At 39.1% G+C, this 16,732-nt stretch overlaps 2 protein-coding genes across 2 annotated transcripts; both read right to left on the reverse strand.

Annotated features, from left to right (window-relative positions):
• Positions 1-1,274: 1,274 nt before the first annotated feature.
• Positions 1,275-5,796, reverse strand: LOC103715504. The gene is made up of 2 exons (XM_008803156.4): positions 4,527-5,796; positions 1,275-1,956 (listed from the first exon to the last, which is right to left on the reverse strand). The coding sequence occupies exons 1-2, from the start codon at positions 4,970-4,972 to the stop codon at positions 1,734-1,736; spliced, it is 669 nt and encodes a 222-aa protein (XP_008801378.1). The 5' UTR covers positions 4,973-5,796; the 3' UTR covers positions 1,275-1,733.
• A 3,637-nt stretch (positions 5,797-9,433) lies between these two features.
• Positions 9,434-16,006, reverse strand: LOC103715509 (transcription factor MYB1-like). The gene is made up of 2 exons (XM_039132216.1): positions 15,527-16,006; positions 9,434-10,613 (listed from the first exon to the last, which is right to left on the reverse strand). The coding sequence occupies exons 1-2, from the start codon at positions 15,936-15,938 to the stop codon at positions 9,838-9,840; spliced, it is 1,188 nt and encodes a 395-aa protein (XP_038988144.1). The 5' UTR covers positions 15,939-16,006; the 3' UTR covers positions 9,434-9,837.
• Positions 16,007-16,732: the final 726 nt, after the last annotated feature.

A 16,732-nucleotide genomic window follows, 5' to 3' on the forward strand; every position in this document is an offset into this window, starting at 1 on the left:
TATGTTCTAAAAACTAGGTATTGATTTACTTAGAGATGTGTATTGGAATGCTGAATGACTATTTTGCTAAGTGTGTATCATCTAGCTATATAATATGTACTCGTGAATACTATATTTTGAAAACTGTGCATCGATTTACTTGAAGCTGTGTATTGAAACATTGGATGAGGCATGTATCATCTAATCATGCACTATGTATTAGTGAACATCATCTTTTGACAACTGCGTATTAATTTATTTAGAGAGGCATATTGGGTTGCTACTAGGTATGCAGTAAAGAAGCTTATAGTATGTATCGAAAAGCCAACAAATGTGTATCATCTAACAATGTATTGTGTATTATAAACACCATCTTTTAAAAATTATATATCGATTTATCTAAATGTGCATATTAGAATGCTAGATAATTATTTTACTAGGTATGTATCAATTAACCATGTAATGTGTGTTGGTGAACGCTATGTTCTATAAATTGTGTATCGATTTATCCAGAAGTATGCACTAAGACACTGAATGATTATTTTACTGGGTGTATATCATCTGGCCATATAGTGTGCACTAGTAAACACCAGATTATTAAAACTATGTATCAATTTATCTAAAGATGTGTATTGGGATGTCAAATAATTAATTTGCTAGGTGTGTATCTTCTGACAATATATTGTGTATTGCGTATTATCTGGATTTTTTTTTTTTTTGAGTCACATAGCTGAAGGAGTCTGTAGAAAGAATCCTATTTCGATTCAATATTGGGGTTTCCTCTTTAAGACGGACGTTAGAAAAAATGTGGCAAAATAATAAGCCTCCCCATTTGATATTATATTCTATGGTGTGCCACCATAGGATTTTTGTTACCATTAACACCCCTATTTGGGCCTGGTTGTTCCGACGGTATTTCTCTCGGACTAAAAAGGTTCAGGACCCCCAGTTGTATTTTAGTTCATGCATATGTGTGTACGTAAAACGGTGGTTCTTTAATATTTCTTAGCTGCAGAAGAATAGGTTTTTCTTTTGAGAAAGGGAGCAGAGCCTACCCTCACTCGGCCATCCGAGCATGATCCCATCTAGTTTACCAGCAAAATTAGTGCGCATCCACGAAGAATAGGTATTACCGGTAGGTGCAACTCGGGCGCAAGGTCAGAATAAGCTCCAACAATTAATGCAAATACGTAAGCTGACTTGTAAATGGATACATTTGCAACTTCTAATTTTCTAACGCTTGGAATGTGGGCAGCTGAGAGGACATATAAGTTCGGATTGCAAGCAAGTATAGCTAAGAAAAAGGATTGCGAGTTAATAATGGCATTAACTTCTTTTTTTTGATGAAATAATGGCATAACTGAAAATTAAAGCATGGTCATACTCATCAAACACCTAGAATAAAGCTCATAAAAGGGCTATCAAGGAAAAAAGGGGGGGGGGGGGGGGCAAGAAAGGAAAACATATCAGCAATCTGACTCCTGATAGGCAGCATCATGGTTTGTTGGCCTGATCTTTTTCTCTACTCAAAGAACTTGCAGGGGGATTTTTGACACCCAATACGAGGCGTCTGGTTATTTTACCTGCCCTCGCAACGAGCTCAACAGACATTTTCCTACTATTCGGAGGCATCATGGTTCTGTCACCAAATCTTCCCCGGATTTTTTTGTAATGAAACTGCCAATGGGTTCCTGTTAGCCATAGAGACAACTTTCTTATGATAAACTGGGGAACCCTTGCAACTGGTAGTGGACTCAGCCAGGAGCATTAAAATGAAAAAGCCAGGAGATAACAAAGGCAAAAACCATGCATGCAAGCAAGAAGTTGAGGAACCGACGCCCCTGCCAAAAGCTTTGGGTTTCCGATGGTGATGCAGGTGGTGCAGCAGCATTGCTTTCTTCATTCCACTGCTCGATAAACTCAGTTTCGCCGGTACCAACCACATTCCGTGCAGTTGAGCCACAAATCTCACAGGTTCTGAAATAATATGTCCAGAACAAGTGAGGCTCAAAAATTTTGGATGCTAATAAACATAAATATTTTAAGACAATGCATAAGGGGACCGCACAGTTGATGAGCACATCAAAACATAATAATTGTTAGGCATCACATATTGGGAAGGGCCCAAGTTAATACAGGCGAGAAATATATATAACATAATTTGTCAATTTGGTTTTTCCATAATTTTGTATCATGTTTTCATGCAATGATGTGATAGAGGGGGAAGATAAGATGATTCTAGGAGACACCATTTTGACCTTGAATAGAACCACTAGCAAAATATGTCATGCTGAACTCCAACTCTATGAGACATTGTCTCTTCTCTAAATTTACATTTCCCAGTAAAAACTGTCAGGCATTGTGTTGCAAGGTAATTACTAATTCAGCAGAAGCTGAACAAAAATGTTACAACACAAGCAGGAGAGGATTGTAGTGAGATAACTGACCAAAGATAGACATCAAGAAAAATAAAAGAGAAAATAAAAATCAAAATAAATGAAGAATAGGGAGAGCATAATACGCAGCAAGCAGTGCATCTCTGTAATCCAAATTATGGAACATGATTGTCTCAATTGCATAAAATTTGTTACAGCCAGAATTGAAGAAACTCGACCACTTACATATTTTTCAACTTCCGTAACAACTCTACAGACATAAAAAGAGGTGAGCCTCAGGGTGATCAGACAGTAAAATGCCGGGTAGCAGGATGACACAAGCAACTGGTGCCTTCCTGAAACCTCTACTTCAGGATATTCAGCAAGTTACCAGTTAAGCCACAGTATCATTTTTCAGTGACAACATCAATAAGATGGCTTGTTGGATGAGACACTTTATAAAAATGCAATAATTAACCTGTAGACATGGAGTGAAATCTAACTTCTTAAATCTTGCAAAGCAATAAGTTAAAAGTTAGCAATTTCATTTACTTAATGAAGATTGGAGGAAAAGAAACACCGAGGTAATCCATTACAGAGATCTACCTGTCCTCATAAAAATCATGTCGCCTACTTGAAGATGACTTGATCATCCATGTTGTGGCTCATTATTCATAGAGCAGTCCCGAATAAAGGGACAACTTAATTGCCTGGTCCCTTTAAGGTTATTTTTATGCTGGTCAGTTTAGTCTCCTATACAAATACAAGGACATAAATCTCCTCTAAAAGTCACTCGCACAAACCACAGCAGGGAAGCAGGCCCCAAAATGACAGCAATTAAATGTAAATTATGTTGTCTGCACATCTAGGAAGACGAGGTTGTCCTTGGACATTTATCATCATAAATTGAATATATCAAGCATTCATCAAAATCAATTTCTGAAAATATAAACGAAAATATTGAAAAACATGATTATAGGAGATATCTTTGACACTGTTCTTTGAAGGCCCATCACGAGGCAAAAACAACTCTAAGGCGCCTTTTGCGTTTCTAGAATGACGATGGGGACATCAGCAATCATGTCATAGAAATGATGGAAGACTTAGCATGCTAACACTCAAGGTCACACATTCACACCCCCCATGTTAGAACATGGAATCGCCTCCCTACAAGAGGAGTGCAAATACTGCACCATATAGCCTAGTTTGCCAACTCTCAAGGAACAATGTGATAGAGAACACCTTGTAAAAGCTGAAGACGCAAATATGAAAGATTGCCAAAAAACAATAAGTTATTATGCCAGTCAATGTAATTCTATCAATTTATACAACTTCACCTTACTGTGTTGTTCTATTAATACATAAATTGAAATCGCCAAAGCAGTTACCAAGATCATTGGATGCTCCAGGCCCCACATCTTTTAGTCATATCTAGGTTGAGTGCATCATCCGTGAAAAACAAAATGTAAAATCTCTGCTTTTCCGATGATTAGAGAGTGAAAGAGAAAGGAAATGGAAGAAGGATGAAAACAAAGAGACATGGCAAACTGTTATTCCCAACGCCAAATCCCTAATCTCTTTTGTTATCACTATAATACCTCAGATTCATCACAACCATGATTCTTAATGCCTACATTATCACTTTAACTTTTCCACTGCTTCTACTTTAATATAGTCCGCCTACTTTCCTTTTCTCTCTCCTTTTTTTCAGTAAAGAAGGAACATGCTTCTCATATAAGTTTCTATTATCATGTGGACATTGATTTAATTCCCGAGTTCCAAGAATAAGCAACAAACAGCATATCCTGCAAAACCTTTCCAGGAGTCATCACATAACTCAGCCTATTGCATTCTACCATGGAGATTTTGGCAAATTGCAGATAAATGATCATCAAAATCTATGCAGCCCTGAAAACATCAAATTATGGTTTAAGGCTATCCTCTTTTCTTTTTTTTTTTGATTCAATGGCTATCCTCATTCAATGAGCATAAAAGAAGCAAGCAATATCCAGAAAAAAAATGAAGCACTGTAGCAACAGATACAACGAAAGACAGAAAATCGAATATGAAGTATTGAAAAGCAAATCCTGCGTCCCCCAAGCTATGCTGCAGAATCTAACCAAAGTTCATAATTTCACAATAAAGAATGCAAATATAAGTTGTTTCACTTACTTGTTTCCTTTGATTTTAAACCATGTCTCGGCGCATTGCTTGTGAGCAGCAGCTAAATCATCCTTGCAAGAACAGCCCAATACAATTGGGATGCCCGACTCCGGGGCACCACTCTCCAAACTGAGATGACAGATCCTGCAATCCCTCTCAACCTTATCTTGATTTACTTTAATTTCTGAAATCCCTCTCTCCAAATCAACCACGACTGAACACTCTGAGGAGCTAGATTTTCTGCATGGCTCTTGAACTCCATCTATCTCCAAATGAGAAGCACCCGAGAATCGATACTCGTCATATACCAAACCAACACAATTCGAACCATATGGTGAATGCCAGGACTGGTCCTCTGCATCAGAAAAGCAGAGGCTACCGTCACTGTCATCTGAAAAGAGGTGGCGTGGCCCTCCTTCTATATCTTCACTGTAATTCTCTCCCTTTGTTGCCATTTTTCAGAGAATCAAAACTCATTGTATGGCATGAAAAGCCCTATAAGAGGCGATCTTTCGAGAATTCAATCCAAAACAAATAACCAAAGTTTCGCGAAACACTAGAAGCAAACTCTTTGGATGGAAATCCAAGTAAGGTCTTACAAGCACGCAGATGCAAAATAAGATTTTTCCCCCATTATCCGGGAAAAAAGAAGCACATAACGAAATAAATTCATGAAATGAACCAAGGAGCCACTCCAAGATTTGAGCTTTGGTGGGTTGAATAAGCAGGCAGACCACAAAACACGAGTTTTAGGCGACGCTTGAAGCCCTACCAAAGAAGTAAACACCTACCAAAAATGGGGTTCTCAAAAAGGCCTAATCCAACTTCTCAGACGCGGCAAATAAACGCAAAATCACTTCTAGGGCGTACAGGTTCATCCCCAAATGGAAACCTTTTTGGGATGCTGTAATGCAGAAATATATGGAACCATAATTAACGCATTGGCAAACCTATTCAAGAAACAAGCACTTGCGACCCTACGATTCACAACCACGAAAAAATATTAAAACAAACCACACAAAGATGGAATCTTTGCAAGTTTTTCTCAATCCATAACCTATCGGAAGAGGGAAGGAGATAGAAAACAGAATGGAACGAGATCTTAACAGCAAAGGGGGCGGGTGACCTCTCTCCACCTTCAACAAGATTTGAGCTTTGCAGAGCAAAAGAAACGTAAAAGAGAAGACGCCTACAGCCTTTCTTTTGGATTTTACTCGACGAAGGGAGACATGATAACGAAAGAGCTATAGCCGGTACCGGCGCTATGGGTGGACGCTGGGAGAAAAGGAGTGGATAAAAGTAAAAGAAGGGAAGCAAAAAAGCTGGGGCTCTATAGTGGGAGGATCTCTCCTTTGGCTGCCTTAATCGTCCTACCGGAAGGGTTAAAATTAATACTTTTATTTAAATAAAAATATAATTAGAATAATAAAAATTTATTTGTTCATGAAGTTAGTAGGGGAACCGGAAAATCTACAGCAATCATATATATATATATATATATACATATAACCATTTCATTTCCATTTTTCTTCCAAATTAAGTGACTCATGAATTTTTAAGGTATTTTATCAGAATCACTTTTTTGAAAGCTTTTGTTAGAGCCAACGGTTGAAACGTGGAACGTGGAGATCATCGGGGAGCATGTGGGCTTCTTCAAGATTCGGATCTCGGAACTGATCCATTCTCATGAAGGCCGGAAGGAATCACGATCACACCCAAGAATATCGCCAATGTGCATTTGGAGTCCCGATCCAGTTTCCTTTTTCTAGTAACAATATCCACGGAGGTGTAAATAACTTCCTCAACGAAGATTCATGCACTCGGTGGAAGGCGAAGCAGCTGGAAGTGGTAGCAAACAAGGACAATCTTGTATTGTGAGCAAAGGACTAAAGGAGTCATACATCGAAAAAGAACAATTGATTTAGCTTGCATGATGACGAGGAGATTACTCTAAAACTCACAAGCGTGGAAAAGAAAAACTATCGTAAGAATTAAAATTATGTATATAAGCAAAGAAAGCAACTACGAGCATCACACAAGCCACATATTTTTGTTTTAGAAATGAACACCAGCTACATTTGTTGCAGTTTTTTTTTTTCCTTGTACAACGATACTTCACATACGACGAGTATAGATGCAGCCAACAAAATCAGAGTAGATATATTTTCTTTTTAAGTGTTGTTATTGTACCAACAATATAGCTTTGATCGAAGCAAATATAAGAATGATCGCAACCTAATTATCAAGAAACCAGCGCTTGGGTTATCTCACAAATATGTTTGCAACCTACATTTGTTACAGGTATATTTTTTTCTTTTTTTACAATAGTATCTTACATATGGTGGGTATGAATGCAACTAACAAAATCAGAATAAATTATATATATATATATATATATATATATATATATATATATATATATATATATATTCAAGTGTTATTGTTGTACCAGTATTGTAGCATTGATCGTAGCAAAAAGAAGAATGTACGCAACCAAATCACCAAGAAACAAGGGCTTGGGTTATCTCACAGTAATGCTCTTTCTAATTGGGTATGGGAATCCTTGGTGTTTGATTTTCTATAAGGGGGGCTCAGAAATCCTACATCAGTCCTATGTTGGAGAGCGGGTTTTTTTTGGCTTGGAGCATTGCGTGGTAAAGTAGGTTCCCCAAATAAGTGCAGTCTCATTCAAGGATGGGATATATCCCTATTAGCTAATGAGCAATCTTCTTAGAAGTCTCCGTAAAGCAAAATAAAATAAGGTAAAAATCCTCATGGTCCAGTTGGTGCAGGCAATCAACAAGGGCGACACGAGCCCGATAAGAAAGATAGGAAAAGAAAGCAGGCACATCTGACAAGTTGATCAAACTTTCTTCTGGATCTTGCTCCAGGGCCGCCATTACAGGAAGACATTGGACCATACAAGCAACAACATCCAATCAAATTAGAATATGAGAAGAAGGGCACATGGATTAAATAGCGTGCTTGATGACAATCGGTGCCATGCAGTCTTCCGCATGCAATTTCATTTACCGTAAAAGTAAAAATTTCCATGTTTTCAAATTTATGTAGCCCAGCCACAACCAGTTATAAACCTAAACATTCAACTTCATCGACGAGGAGTATTACGTCTATATCAAAATAAATAAGAAAAAATAAGGAATGTTTAAGAGGCTTTCACAGTCGATAAATTATGATGTAAATCAGGCCCACTGGCTCAATGGTCAACCACAAACCAAACCAATATGTACAAATATAGAAAAAGAAGAAAGAGGAGGGGAAGCGAGCAAAATGAGCGGGTTTGCGCATGTTGCTTCATGATTGAATTAGGATTCACTTTATGGGATTGCCAATTAATACATTTAAGAGGTTGATTATGGAAATCAACACTTGTAGGAGATTCGCTGATTAAGGGATTGCCAGGTCAATGGACTTCTCATGTGCATATAACGGGTTCTTCAAGGATTCTCCACGAACAATTGCCCCTCTAGCCTTTCCTTCAAACGAGAAGAAAAGATAACACAATCTTTTCCAACTATAGGAATGCTAGGTTCAAGTCCATGCAAAATTCTACTTGATGGAATTCGATAAGATTCTGAATTCAAATTATAGAACCATGTCACATGTTAACCGCGCCTTCTCATTCCCTTCCATAGTCGAGATGAAAAGAAATATGGAGGCAATTGTTATCGTCCCAACAATGGATCAAACCTAATAAAGGACGGAGAAAAGACAGTTCCTGACTGGAGGAGAAAGATAGACCCGAAAAGGGCAAAAAAAAGGGAAGGAACGGCCAAATATAAAGGCAGTGGGATGCAATTGATCTCTGAGCTCTGACAGAGAGCTCGTGGCTAGGGAAGAAACAAGATGTTTACAGCAAAAACCACCTTAACATTACAAGGGCTTTGTTTAACTTGAAGTCTTCGTAAGGCTAACATACATGAGAGTTTGCGCAGACAAGATATGTGGCACATATAACATTCAGAGCAACTTGTAAATTCAAAAGCAAACTGATTAAAGTTTAAATTGGTTCTCATCTGCACCATAATCATATAAAATTCAGTCACTATATTTTCATTTCAAGCAACCTTTTATTTTTTAAATGTTGAGCTCATTAATGCCACTAGATGTCTCCTAAGCATGTTCCATATTATTGAAAAACATAACTATTCCCCAATGGTGCAATATATTCATAACGGCTTTAACACCTCACAAGTACAGAGTACGTTGAGCAAACATGCAGCTGCATAAAAAGCAAGTATCGACTACCGACTCAGGCACAAGCGAGGAGCTTGCCAGAAAATGAAAACTTCAACATATCTATCTTATAAAGAAATGTTAAATAGATCATTATGCCACTATAGTTCTGAATTCCAAGCTTAAAAGGCTCAAATATAAATTATGCCTTGGAAATTTTAGTAGGCTAGGCTATGAATTAACTGGTAGAAGGAACAAATCAGTAAGACAAGGCAAAAAGCTTTAGTTTTTTGTAATGCAATTTAACTTAGAAAGTTCTAGGTTCTCAAATGATTCCTACTTCCATTATTACCATTTTTTTTAAATCATTAATATTTAAGTTTCAGCATACAAATTAAATATGACGGCCAAAAACCACGACTTCTGATATATAATGAGCATCACCACGACATGATTATAAACTAGATTATACGACTCGGCCAGAAAAATTACAGCCCTTTGTTTAGTAAATGCAAGACTAGGATCCAAACGTAAGGCAACCTATCAGATACGTAGTAACGATAGGCTCAGTTCTTTCTCCCTCTCTCTTTTTTTGCTACACAAAGAGCTCTAAACGTAGTAGTAGAAGTTTTTTCTTTTAAAAAAAATAAATTCTTTTCTCTAAGATGACATAACACACATAAAACATTGATCAAAGAGGTCAAAATCACACATCAATATGTCTCTGTGCTGTATCAGCAAAGAAGCATAGTTTCTGCAATAGAAGCTGAAGAGGACATACTTCTATTTGGCTGACCGCCCATATATTGTTTTACCAAAAAGTAACAAAGTACAGCACAGAAATCAAAGATACTTTTTCGCCCTGCCAAGATCTAAAGGTTTATCCCATGGAACTTACTAGTTTATTATTCTATAAATAAACGGAAGCTATGCCATCTCCCCAGGGTATCCTAGCCCCTCCCTAGCATATTAAAACTAGAGTGCTTGGTTCATGCCCTCAAGTTTCAGCAACTAGATGAGAAAGCGACCTTGACATGCATTAAATACTTAGCCATTGTTAACTCATCTAGTTTTGCTGTCTTCAAGCTGCAAGTGATCATCCTTGTAACCCTCTCTATTGTACTCATTGTACATGTCCCCCTGGTGGAGCTATCTGACCAGGTGAGCCACTATACGTACAGCTGCTACCAATCGGCAAGCCACTTTTAAGCCACGCAATACTGCTCAACTCCGAGGCTACTGAAAACAGTTCTTGATTTGAAATGGGGGGAAGCCCCACAAATTCAACAAACTCAGGGCCCAACAATGAGTTTTGAGGATGGCCATCATTCTGAATGCTACAACAGCCATGGCCACATCGCGGTGGCACCTGAGGTTCACTGCAATTACCATCGAGCAATTTGGAGATTCCAGCTCCAGTTTGAAAGGCTTGGGGTAGCAATCCATGCATTTGAACTGGTCTTGACAATAAAGAACCACATGACTGACCAGACACATGATTATATGGGTGGAAGGCACTTACTCTTGCAACTGGTCGGCACAGGTAAGGTGGGTCTTTTACTTCAGAAGTGTCATCTCTGACATTGCCTATATCTTCAGAAGTCTCAGACATGTTCTCTTTTGAGTTAACATCTCTTCCTTCCAAGGACTTGAAGGAATTAACATCCCCAATGGATGGACTTTCTTCTGAAGATCCTTTGGCTTTCTCTGCACTAGCATCTTGCAAAGCATCACATGTTGCTGCTTTGTACTGCTCAACCTGAAAACATCTACGCCTGAGAGTAGAATTCCAGTGATTCTTTATCGCATTATCGGTTCTTCCCTCCAAGAGCCTCGCAATCGATGCCCATTTGTTACCATGGATTGCATGGGCAGCAATTATGATACGATCCTCTTCCTCTGCAGCAAAAGTACATATTATCAGTTTTACTTATCCAGCACCACAGCTATACCTCATCCATAAACAAATCAAGGCAATCAAGTACCATATACAATATGATAAAATTTTCTAGCAGCATGCGGTAGCTCATTATAAATAATATACTAGTTATTAGCACATTTGATTCACATGATGGATAGCATAAGATCTAGCACCTTTAGCAAAGAAGAAGTTCCAGAAGATACATGCTTGTTACTTATTTTCAACTGCATAAATACTATTGAATGTGAGAGGACCATCATTTGGATGTCGGTGTAAGGAAATCAAATCTGGAGTTCGCATCTATACAAAGCAGATTCTTCGTATTCCTGTTGGGCTGGGCTCACCGACATCCCACAACATGGTGTAGCAAATATGGATAGTTGGGAGATATACAAGTACACAATCATGGTAATTTAGTGCATGAATAGTTAATATCAGATAAACAAAATTATGAGACTTGTCTTTTGCTTGTAGCATACTTAATGGACCCTTTTTTCTAATCAAGAACATAGTTGATCGATCTATTAATACCCTTTCTTCTTAGATTAGAACCCCCACGCTCATGTGTTGACAATGCCTAAGAGGACAATAGAAACAAGTGTTTGCATATTGTAAGGCAGGTTTCCGTTTATTGGTTTTAGATTGTAACCAGGCATAGATCAGAGGTTCATACCATCCTCTCTATCATACAGGTTCATGATTCTGTGCCTCTGTAGACGCAGCTCAGATCAGGAGACTGTAATGAATTGCATGGGTATGGAGCAGTATTCATTCGTTGCCTACAAATTTAAGCTGGCCTATGGGCCCCTCTAATGAAAGTGTAGAAAAAGTATATAGATGTTGATGGCAAAACTAGAAATGGAAAGGAGATGTGCAGTCAAGGATTTGCATTAATAGTAGCTACGAAGCTGTAATACCAACACCATGGGCATTGAACCATCAAGGAGTGCAATCTGGAAGGAAGCTGGGAGGGATTTATTAGATGTTTCCTGATGGATTTCCAAGTTCTCCCCGAAGTCATATTGATTAAAAAATTTGATGATGAGGCCAATATCAATACCTAGAACAACTATGCCAATTATCCAATACCCTGAATCATAACACATGCAAAATCCTTGCCTACTCTTCTGTCATGTTAAAGTTAAAAAGCATTCCGTCAAATATTTTTGATATGCTTTACATAAGAAAATATGTTTTAATGTACTTATCCCTGTGCACACATATTGACCAAGAGTGTTTATGTCATGCCAGTTTCAATGTTGGAGATTAAGGGCTTCCTGATCACATAATGCCCTCATACAGCTTAGCTGGCCATCTAACCAAAAATTCAATCCTTAACATTTTTCATAGTTTACTTGCAATTTAAGCTTACAATAGTAAGAATGGATGCTAGAATCACTAAGTTTAGATGAGAGCAGCGTGGACTCAAAATGACAAGATGAGACTATGAGAGGTATTTTGGCTAAATGTGTTGGCTAGATGGCACCTTCACCATAATAACACTATATAAGAGAGAAATAGCTGCATACTCCACTGAGTCTCTTGTGTGGGATCGAACACCAAAAGTAAAACTTTTACAATATGAAGTCTTCGACTTCTCATGCAAGGTCCATTAACTTCAATCACAGTTCAATAGTATTCTTATAATGAATTTAAATGAACACAAAATTGATGTGGCATGATCTGTTATGTTTTATCTATGGACAATATAACACCTGATTTTGAGACTTAAGGCTACATGGCCTAAGAAAGAACTCAGGCTTTCACGCTAGCACATGGTGGAATGGAAGAGCAATTCGAAAATAGCAAGTAGCATCTTTGACTAACAATGTGACCGTGACCAGGGATTGCATGAGTTGGATCACTTTGGGATAGTTTTAGGACTCCACAAAAACATAACAGTTCTGGAAAATGTAGTTATTCTTGCAATGATTTGGAATCCTATTTCAGTTAGAATGTTTAGCAGAAAATGTAGTTTTAGCTATAGGTTCAATCGTGAATCCTAGATCCATTGTCACTGTATTTTAGAGTGGCTTTGGTGTTTCTGGGGCTTCATGGATCCATCTTATGCTTATTGTTTATGGAAATATCTGAAACATGTGCTACAAATGGAAAATCTACAAAGGAGAAATAAATACATGGGCCAGTAGTAGAGATTAATGAAAAAAAATTCTTCCTAAAGACAGCATTGCTAATAGCCAATTGAACATGAACTCCAACAAGGGTATTACTAGGACAAAAAGGATATCATTGGGAAAATACTAAATATAGAAATTTCTATTGATGATGAGAGGATCATCTTTAGAAGTTTAAATGTTTATATGGAGTAGGACAAACTGACTAAAGACACAAGTAAGATACTTTTTTTAAACTGATTGTGATCAACCTAAATCATAAATTAAGTTCTTGAACTTAAGAAGACCATTAAGATCAGGAATAAAATCTACTTTTTTGAATAAGCTGCAAATGATTTAAGGATATAAAGTACAAAATAGTGAACTCTTTTTTATTTACAAACAGAATAAAAAAAGAAGACTTCATGATTTGACATTCATAAAGGACCAATTTATGTCAATGTACTTTAATTAATGTGCCACAAGACATCACAGTTCTAATGCATTGTTCACAAAGAACCCTGTTTCTGATGCATGTACAGTGGCCCCACCTTGATAGCGTTGCAACTTTGTTATGCTGCTCTCCTCCCTTACCTATGTATATATGCATGCATGTGTTTATATGTTACCTTCCTCCATATGTACAATGGTTACGAAAGTAATTGCAGCTTGATTTCAGCAAATCCTTGCAAAGAAACATCATTTTTTTCAATCTATAAGATCTAAGAAGACTTTTTGCAAGATAATGGACACATGGAAGATATATTTTTGAGATTGTGAAACATTATGATTTATTCTACTATCTAATAATGATTCTTTTTTATTCAATACTCCTTGGAAACAAGAATCGATAACTAGATCACAGTTTGTTAAACTAAACCTTCTTCAATTAGTTTCTCAAAAAATGGTTCTTTCAACTAATAATCCCAATAAAAAAAATAGAAGACTTACTATCATTGGAGTAACGTAATGCCATGATAATCTATAGACATGGAGAAAGATTTACTTAAAAGGAAACCCTGTAAAAGCTGATCTCCGCGTGTGTGTGTGTGTGTGAGAGAGAGAGAGAGAGAGAGAGAAAGAGGGGGGGGGGGGGGAGCAGGAGAGAGATTTCACAACCCATTAGGGGAAATTGGTGCAGGAAACAATATAAAGCAAAAAATTGGAATCAATGGCTAAGAAGAGACCCACTATGAGAAATGAGAAATGTGATCATAAAGAGAGCAAAAAATGTTACGGAACTCATGTGAAAATGTATACAAACCACTAAGACTGCATTTTTAGGTCAGGAATAAGGTGGAATAAAAGGCTTTTAACCCATTATTCCACCTCTTTCCAGCCAAATGCTCATTTGAGCATATGGGTTTAACTACTTTTTTAGAAGGGCAGAATGGACATTTCAGAAAATTGGTACACTATAAATGCTCTTCCTTTTCTCTTCCTTACCCATCTACCCCACTTAACCTCGGGACAATTCTTCTTACTTATATCTCAAATGCCCGAACCTCCTTATGAGGACGATCTACCAACTAGTCCAGAGAACAGACTTTTTGGTCACCTTGATTGAAAAAAATATAGAGACAAATGGATATAGTTTTTTTTTTCTTGGTGTTGTGGGGGGCAGGGGGTAATGAGTGGATAAGAGCGTGTTCAAACATGTTAAATCAGCAAGTTTCTAACTCTCGATGGAAATATGCCTTCCTCTTTCCAGTCATCTCCTGTAGCATTTAGTCATTACATTTCAAACATCAACAATGAAAATATTGAATCAACAATTTGTTGCCAATCTTATTCAACATTGGCTATAGATTTGCCAATTAATCTGCTTCATATCAAGATAAAAATTCACAAGGGCAATGAGCTCACCTATTATGCAGGTCTCCTTTATTTAAGGGTTGCAAATGATGATTAAACCATTGTCAAACCAGGTTATGGGCATTAAAAACATGAATTTGGTGAGCCTGGGCTGAGATCTGCATGAACTTGGCCTAACGCAAGAATAACTGAGCCCAGACATGAAACAAGCTTCAAAAATGGCTGAATTTTTTCAATCTTTATGCACTGATCTTGTGTAACATTTCAAGCATTCTTAACCCCAGGTGATTCACAAAATGGTTTTCTCAGGGTGCCTGTATAATATATAAAACCCATTCTTGCGCCAAAACCAAATCAGTTTCACAGTATTTAAACTCCAATGATCCTTCCTCTACCCTTCAGATAACCTATCAATCATATTAACTACAAACCTATAAACTAACTCAACTCCCACAGCTCCTTCCTCCGTCCATCTTTCAGATCAAAAGACCCATTGCATTTATCTTCTTGGTGCTCAAGATTTTACTTCTTCGAGCAGATACACAATCACCCCACCAAGATGCAAGCTGCGTCTAGTTTCAGACAAGCTGCAGCTCAAAGGGATCGCCACCATCGTGTATGTCACACAGAGGCAGGGGAACAAATAGTGTCCGCACCTCCTAAAACATGACCAAACCCTAATAAGATTAACAACACATGAACATTTCCGATTTCCATCATATCCACATCTATGTGAGCCTCAATATAGTAGTCTCAAGAAAAGCCCTACAGACCCACCAATTTTAGGGTTCAATCAACCACCATTCTTCCTACCAATTTTATCATATTCAAAAAACAGTGATACAAAGATCCACCTTTCGAGCAAATGTGATATAAAAATCAGACACCAAGAAAAGATACAGGAATGCCTTTAGGGATGATGCGTGAGCAAATAAAGGGAAGGAATAGATGATAGATGGTACCAGTGAAGGGCTTCCGTTTGACGTAAGGGTCGAGTTGATTGCACCACCGGAGGCGGCACGATTTTCCAGAGCGGCCGGGGATTCCCCGTGCAATCAGGCTCCAGTTCCTCGCCCCAAACTTGCTCACGAGATTGCTCAGTATCGCGTCCTCCTCCGGCGACCACGGCCCCTTCACTCGGTCCTCCGCCGGAACCGCTCCCCCACCTCCACCACCTCCACAGGCCGACCCTTCCGCCGCCGCTGCTCCGGGATCGTTCGCTCCTCCGTCTGCAGCCCGCGATTTAGTAGCTGATTCCACTACAGGAGCAGTAGGAGCAGGAGGAGGAGAGGGAGGAGGCGGAGATGACGACGGAGGAGGCGAAGACGGAGGATGAGCATCGGAGTCGGCCGCCGTCTCTGGGTCCCTCTCCATGACGGTGGGTGCTCTCTCCCTCCTCTCTCTGAAACCGTACCGACCCGCCTAAACGCAAATTCAGCTCACGCGAGTCAATGGCGCGTCAAAGCTGGGTACAGTTATTATAGAGAAATCGTGGGTGGTTCTATATACACCCCCCCTATTGCTCAGGACACCCCCCCAAAAATTAAAAAAAAATTAAATACTCTCTACACCCCCACCCCCCCCCCCCCCCCCCCCCCCCCCCATTTGCTAAGGACACCCCTAAAAAATTAAAAATTCCTAAATTACCCCCCACCCTCCCCACCCCCTCACCTAAATTGCTCTCTGCACCCCCCAAACTCCCCCCACCCCGCTCTTCCCCTCCAAAACACCCGCCGGCTTCTCCCTTCCGCCCAAAAAACCTCGCCTCAAGCACCTCGCCGGCGGCCAAACCCCCTCCGTCTCCCTTTGAACTGTTCCGCCCAAAGCACCTCGCCAACGCCCAAAACCCCCCGTTCCTCCTTCTCCCTCTCGTCGCCGGCATTCTGTTCGGTTGCACAGAGCCGGACAGAACCCTTCTGTTCGGCTGCACAGTGCCGGACAGAAGCCTTCTGTTCGGCACTGTGCAGCCGAACAGAAGAGTTCGGTTGAGGGTTGCCGAACAGAAGGCTTCTGTTCGGCACTGTTCAGCCGAACAGAAGCCTTTTGTTCGGCGATCCAGTACCGAACGGAGCACGAACCGTGAAAAAAAAAAATTTCGAAACAAGGTGGAACACGTACCTTTGCAGCCGATTCTTCGTCCCAAATCACTAGTTGCTTGTCCATGCTTC

The sequence above is a fragment of the Phoenix dactylifera genome, chromosome 12, assembly GCF_009389715.1.
Source record: "Phoenix dactylifera cultivar Barhee BC4 chromosome 12, palm_55x_up_171113_PBpolish2nd_filt_p, whole genome shotgun sequence".
In the NCBI taxonomy this organism is placed as follows: Eukaryota; Viridiplantae; Streptophyta; class Magnoliopsida; order Arecales; family Arecaceae; genus Phoenix; species Phoenix dactylifera.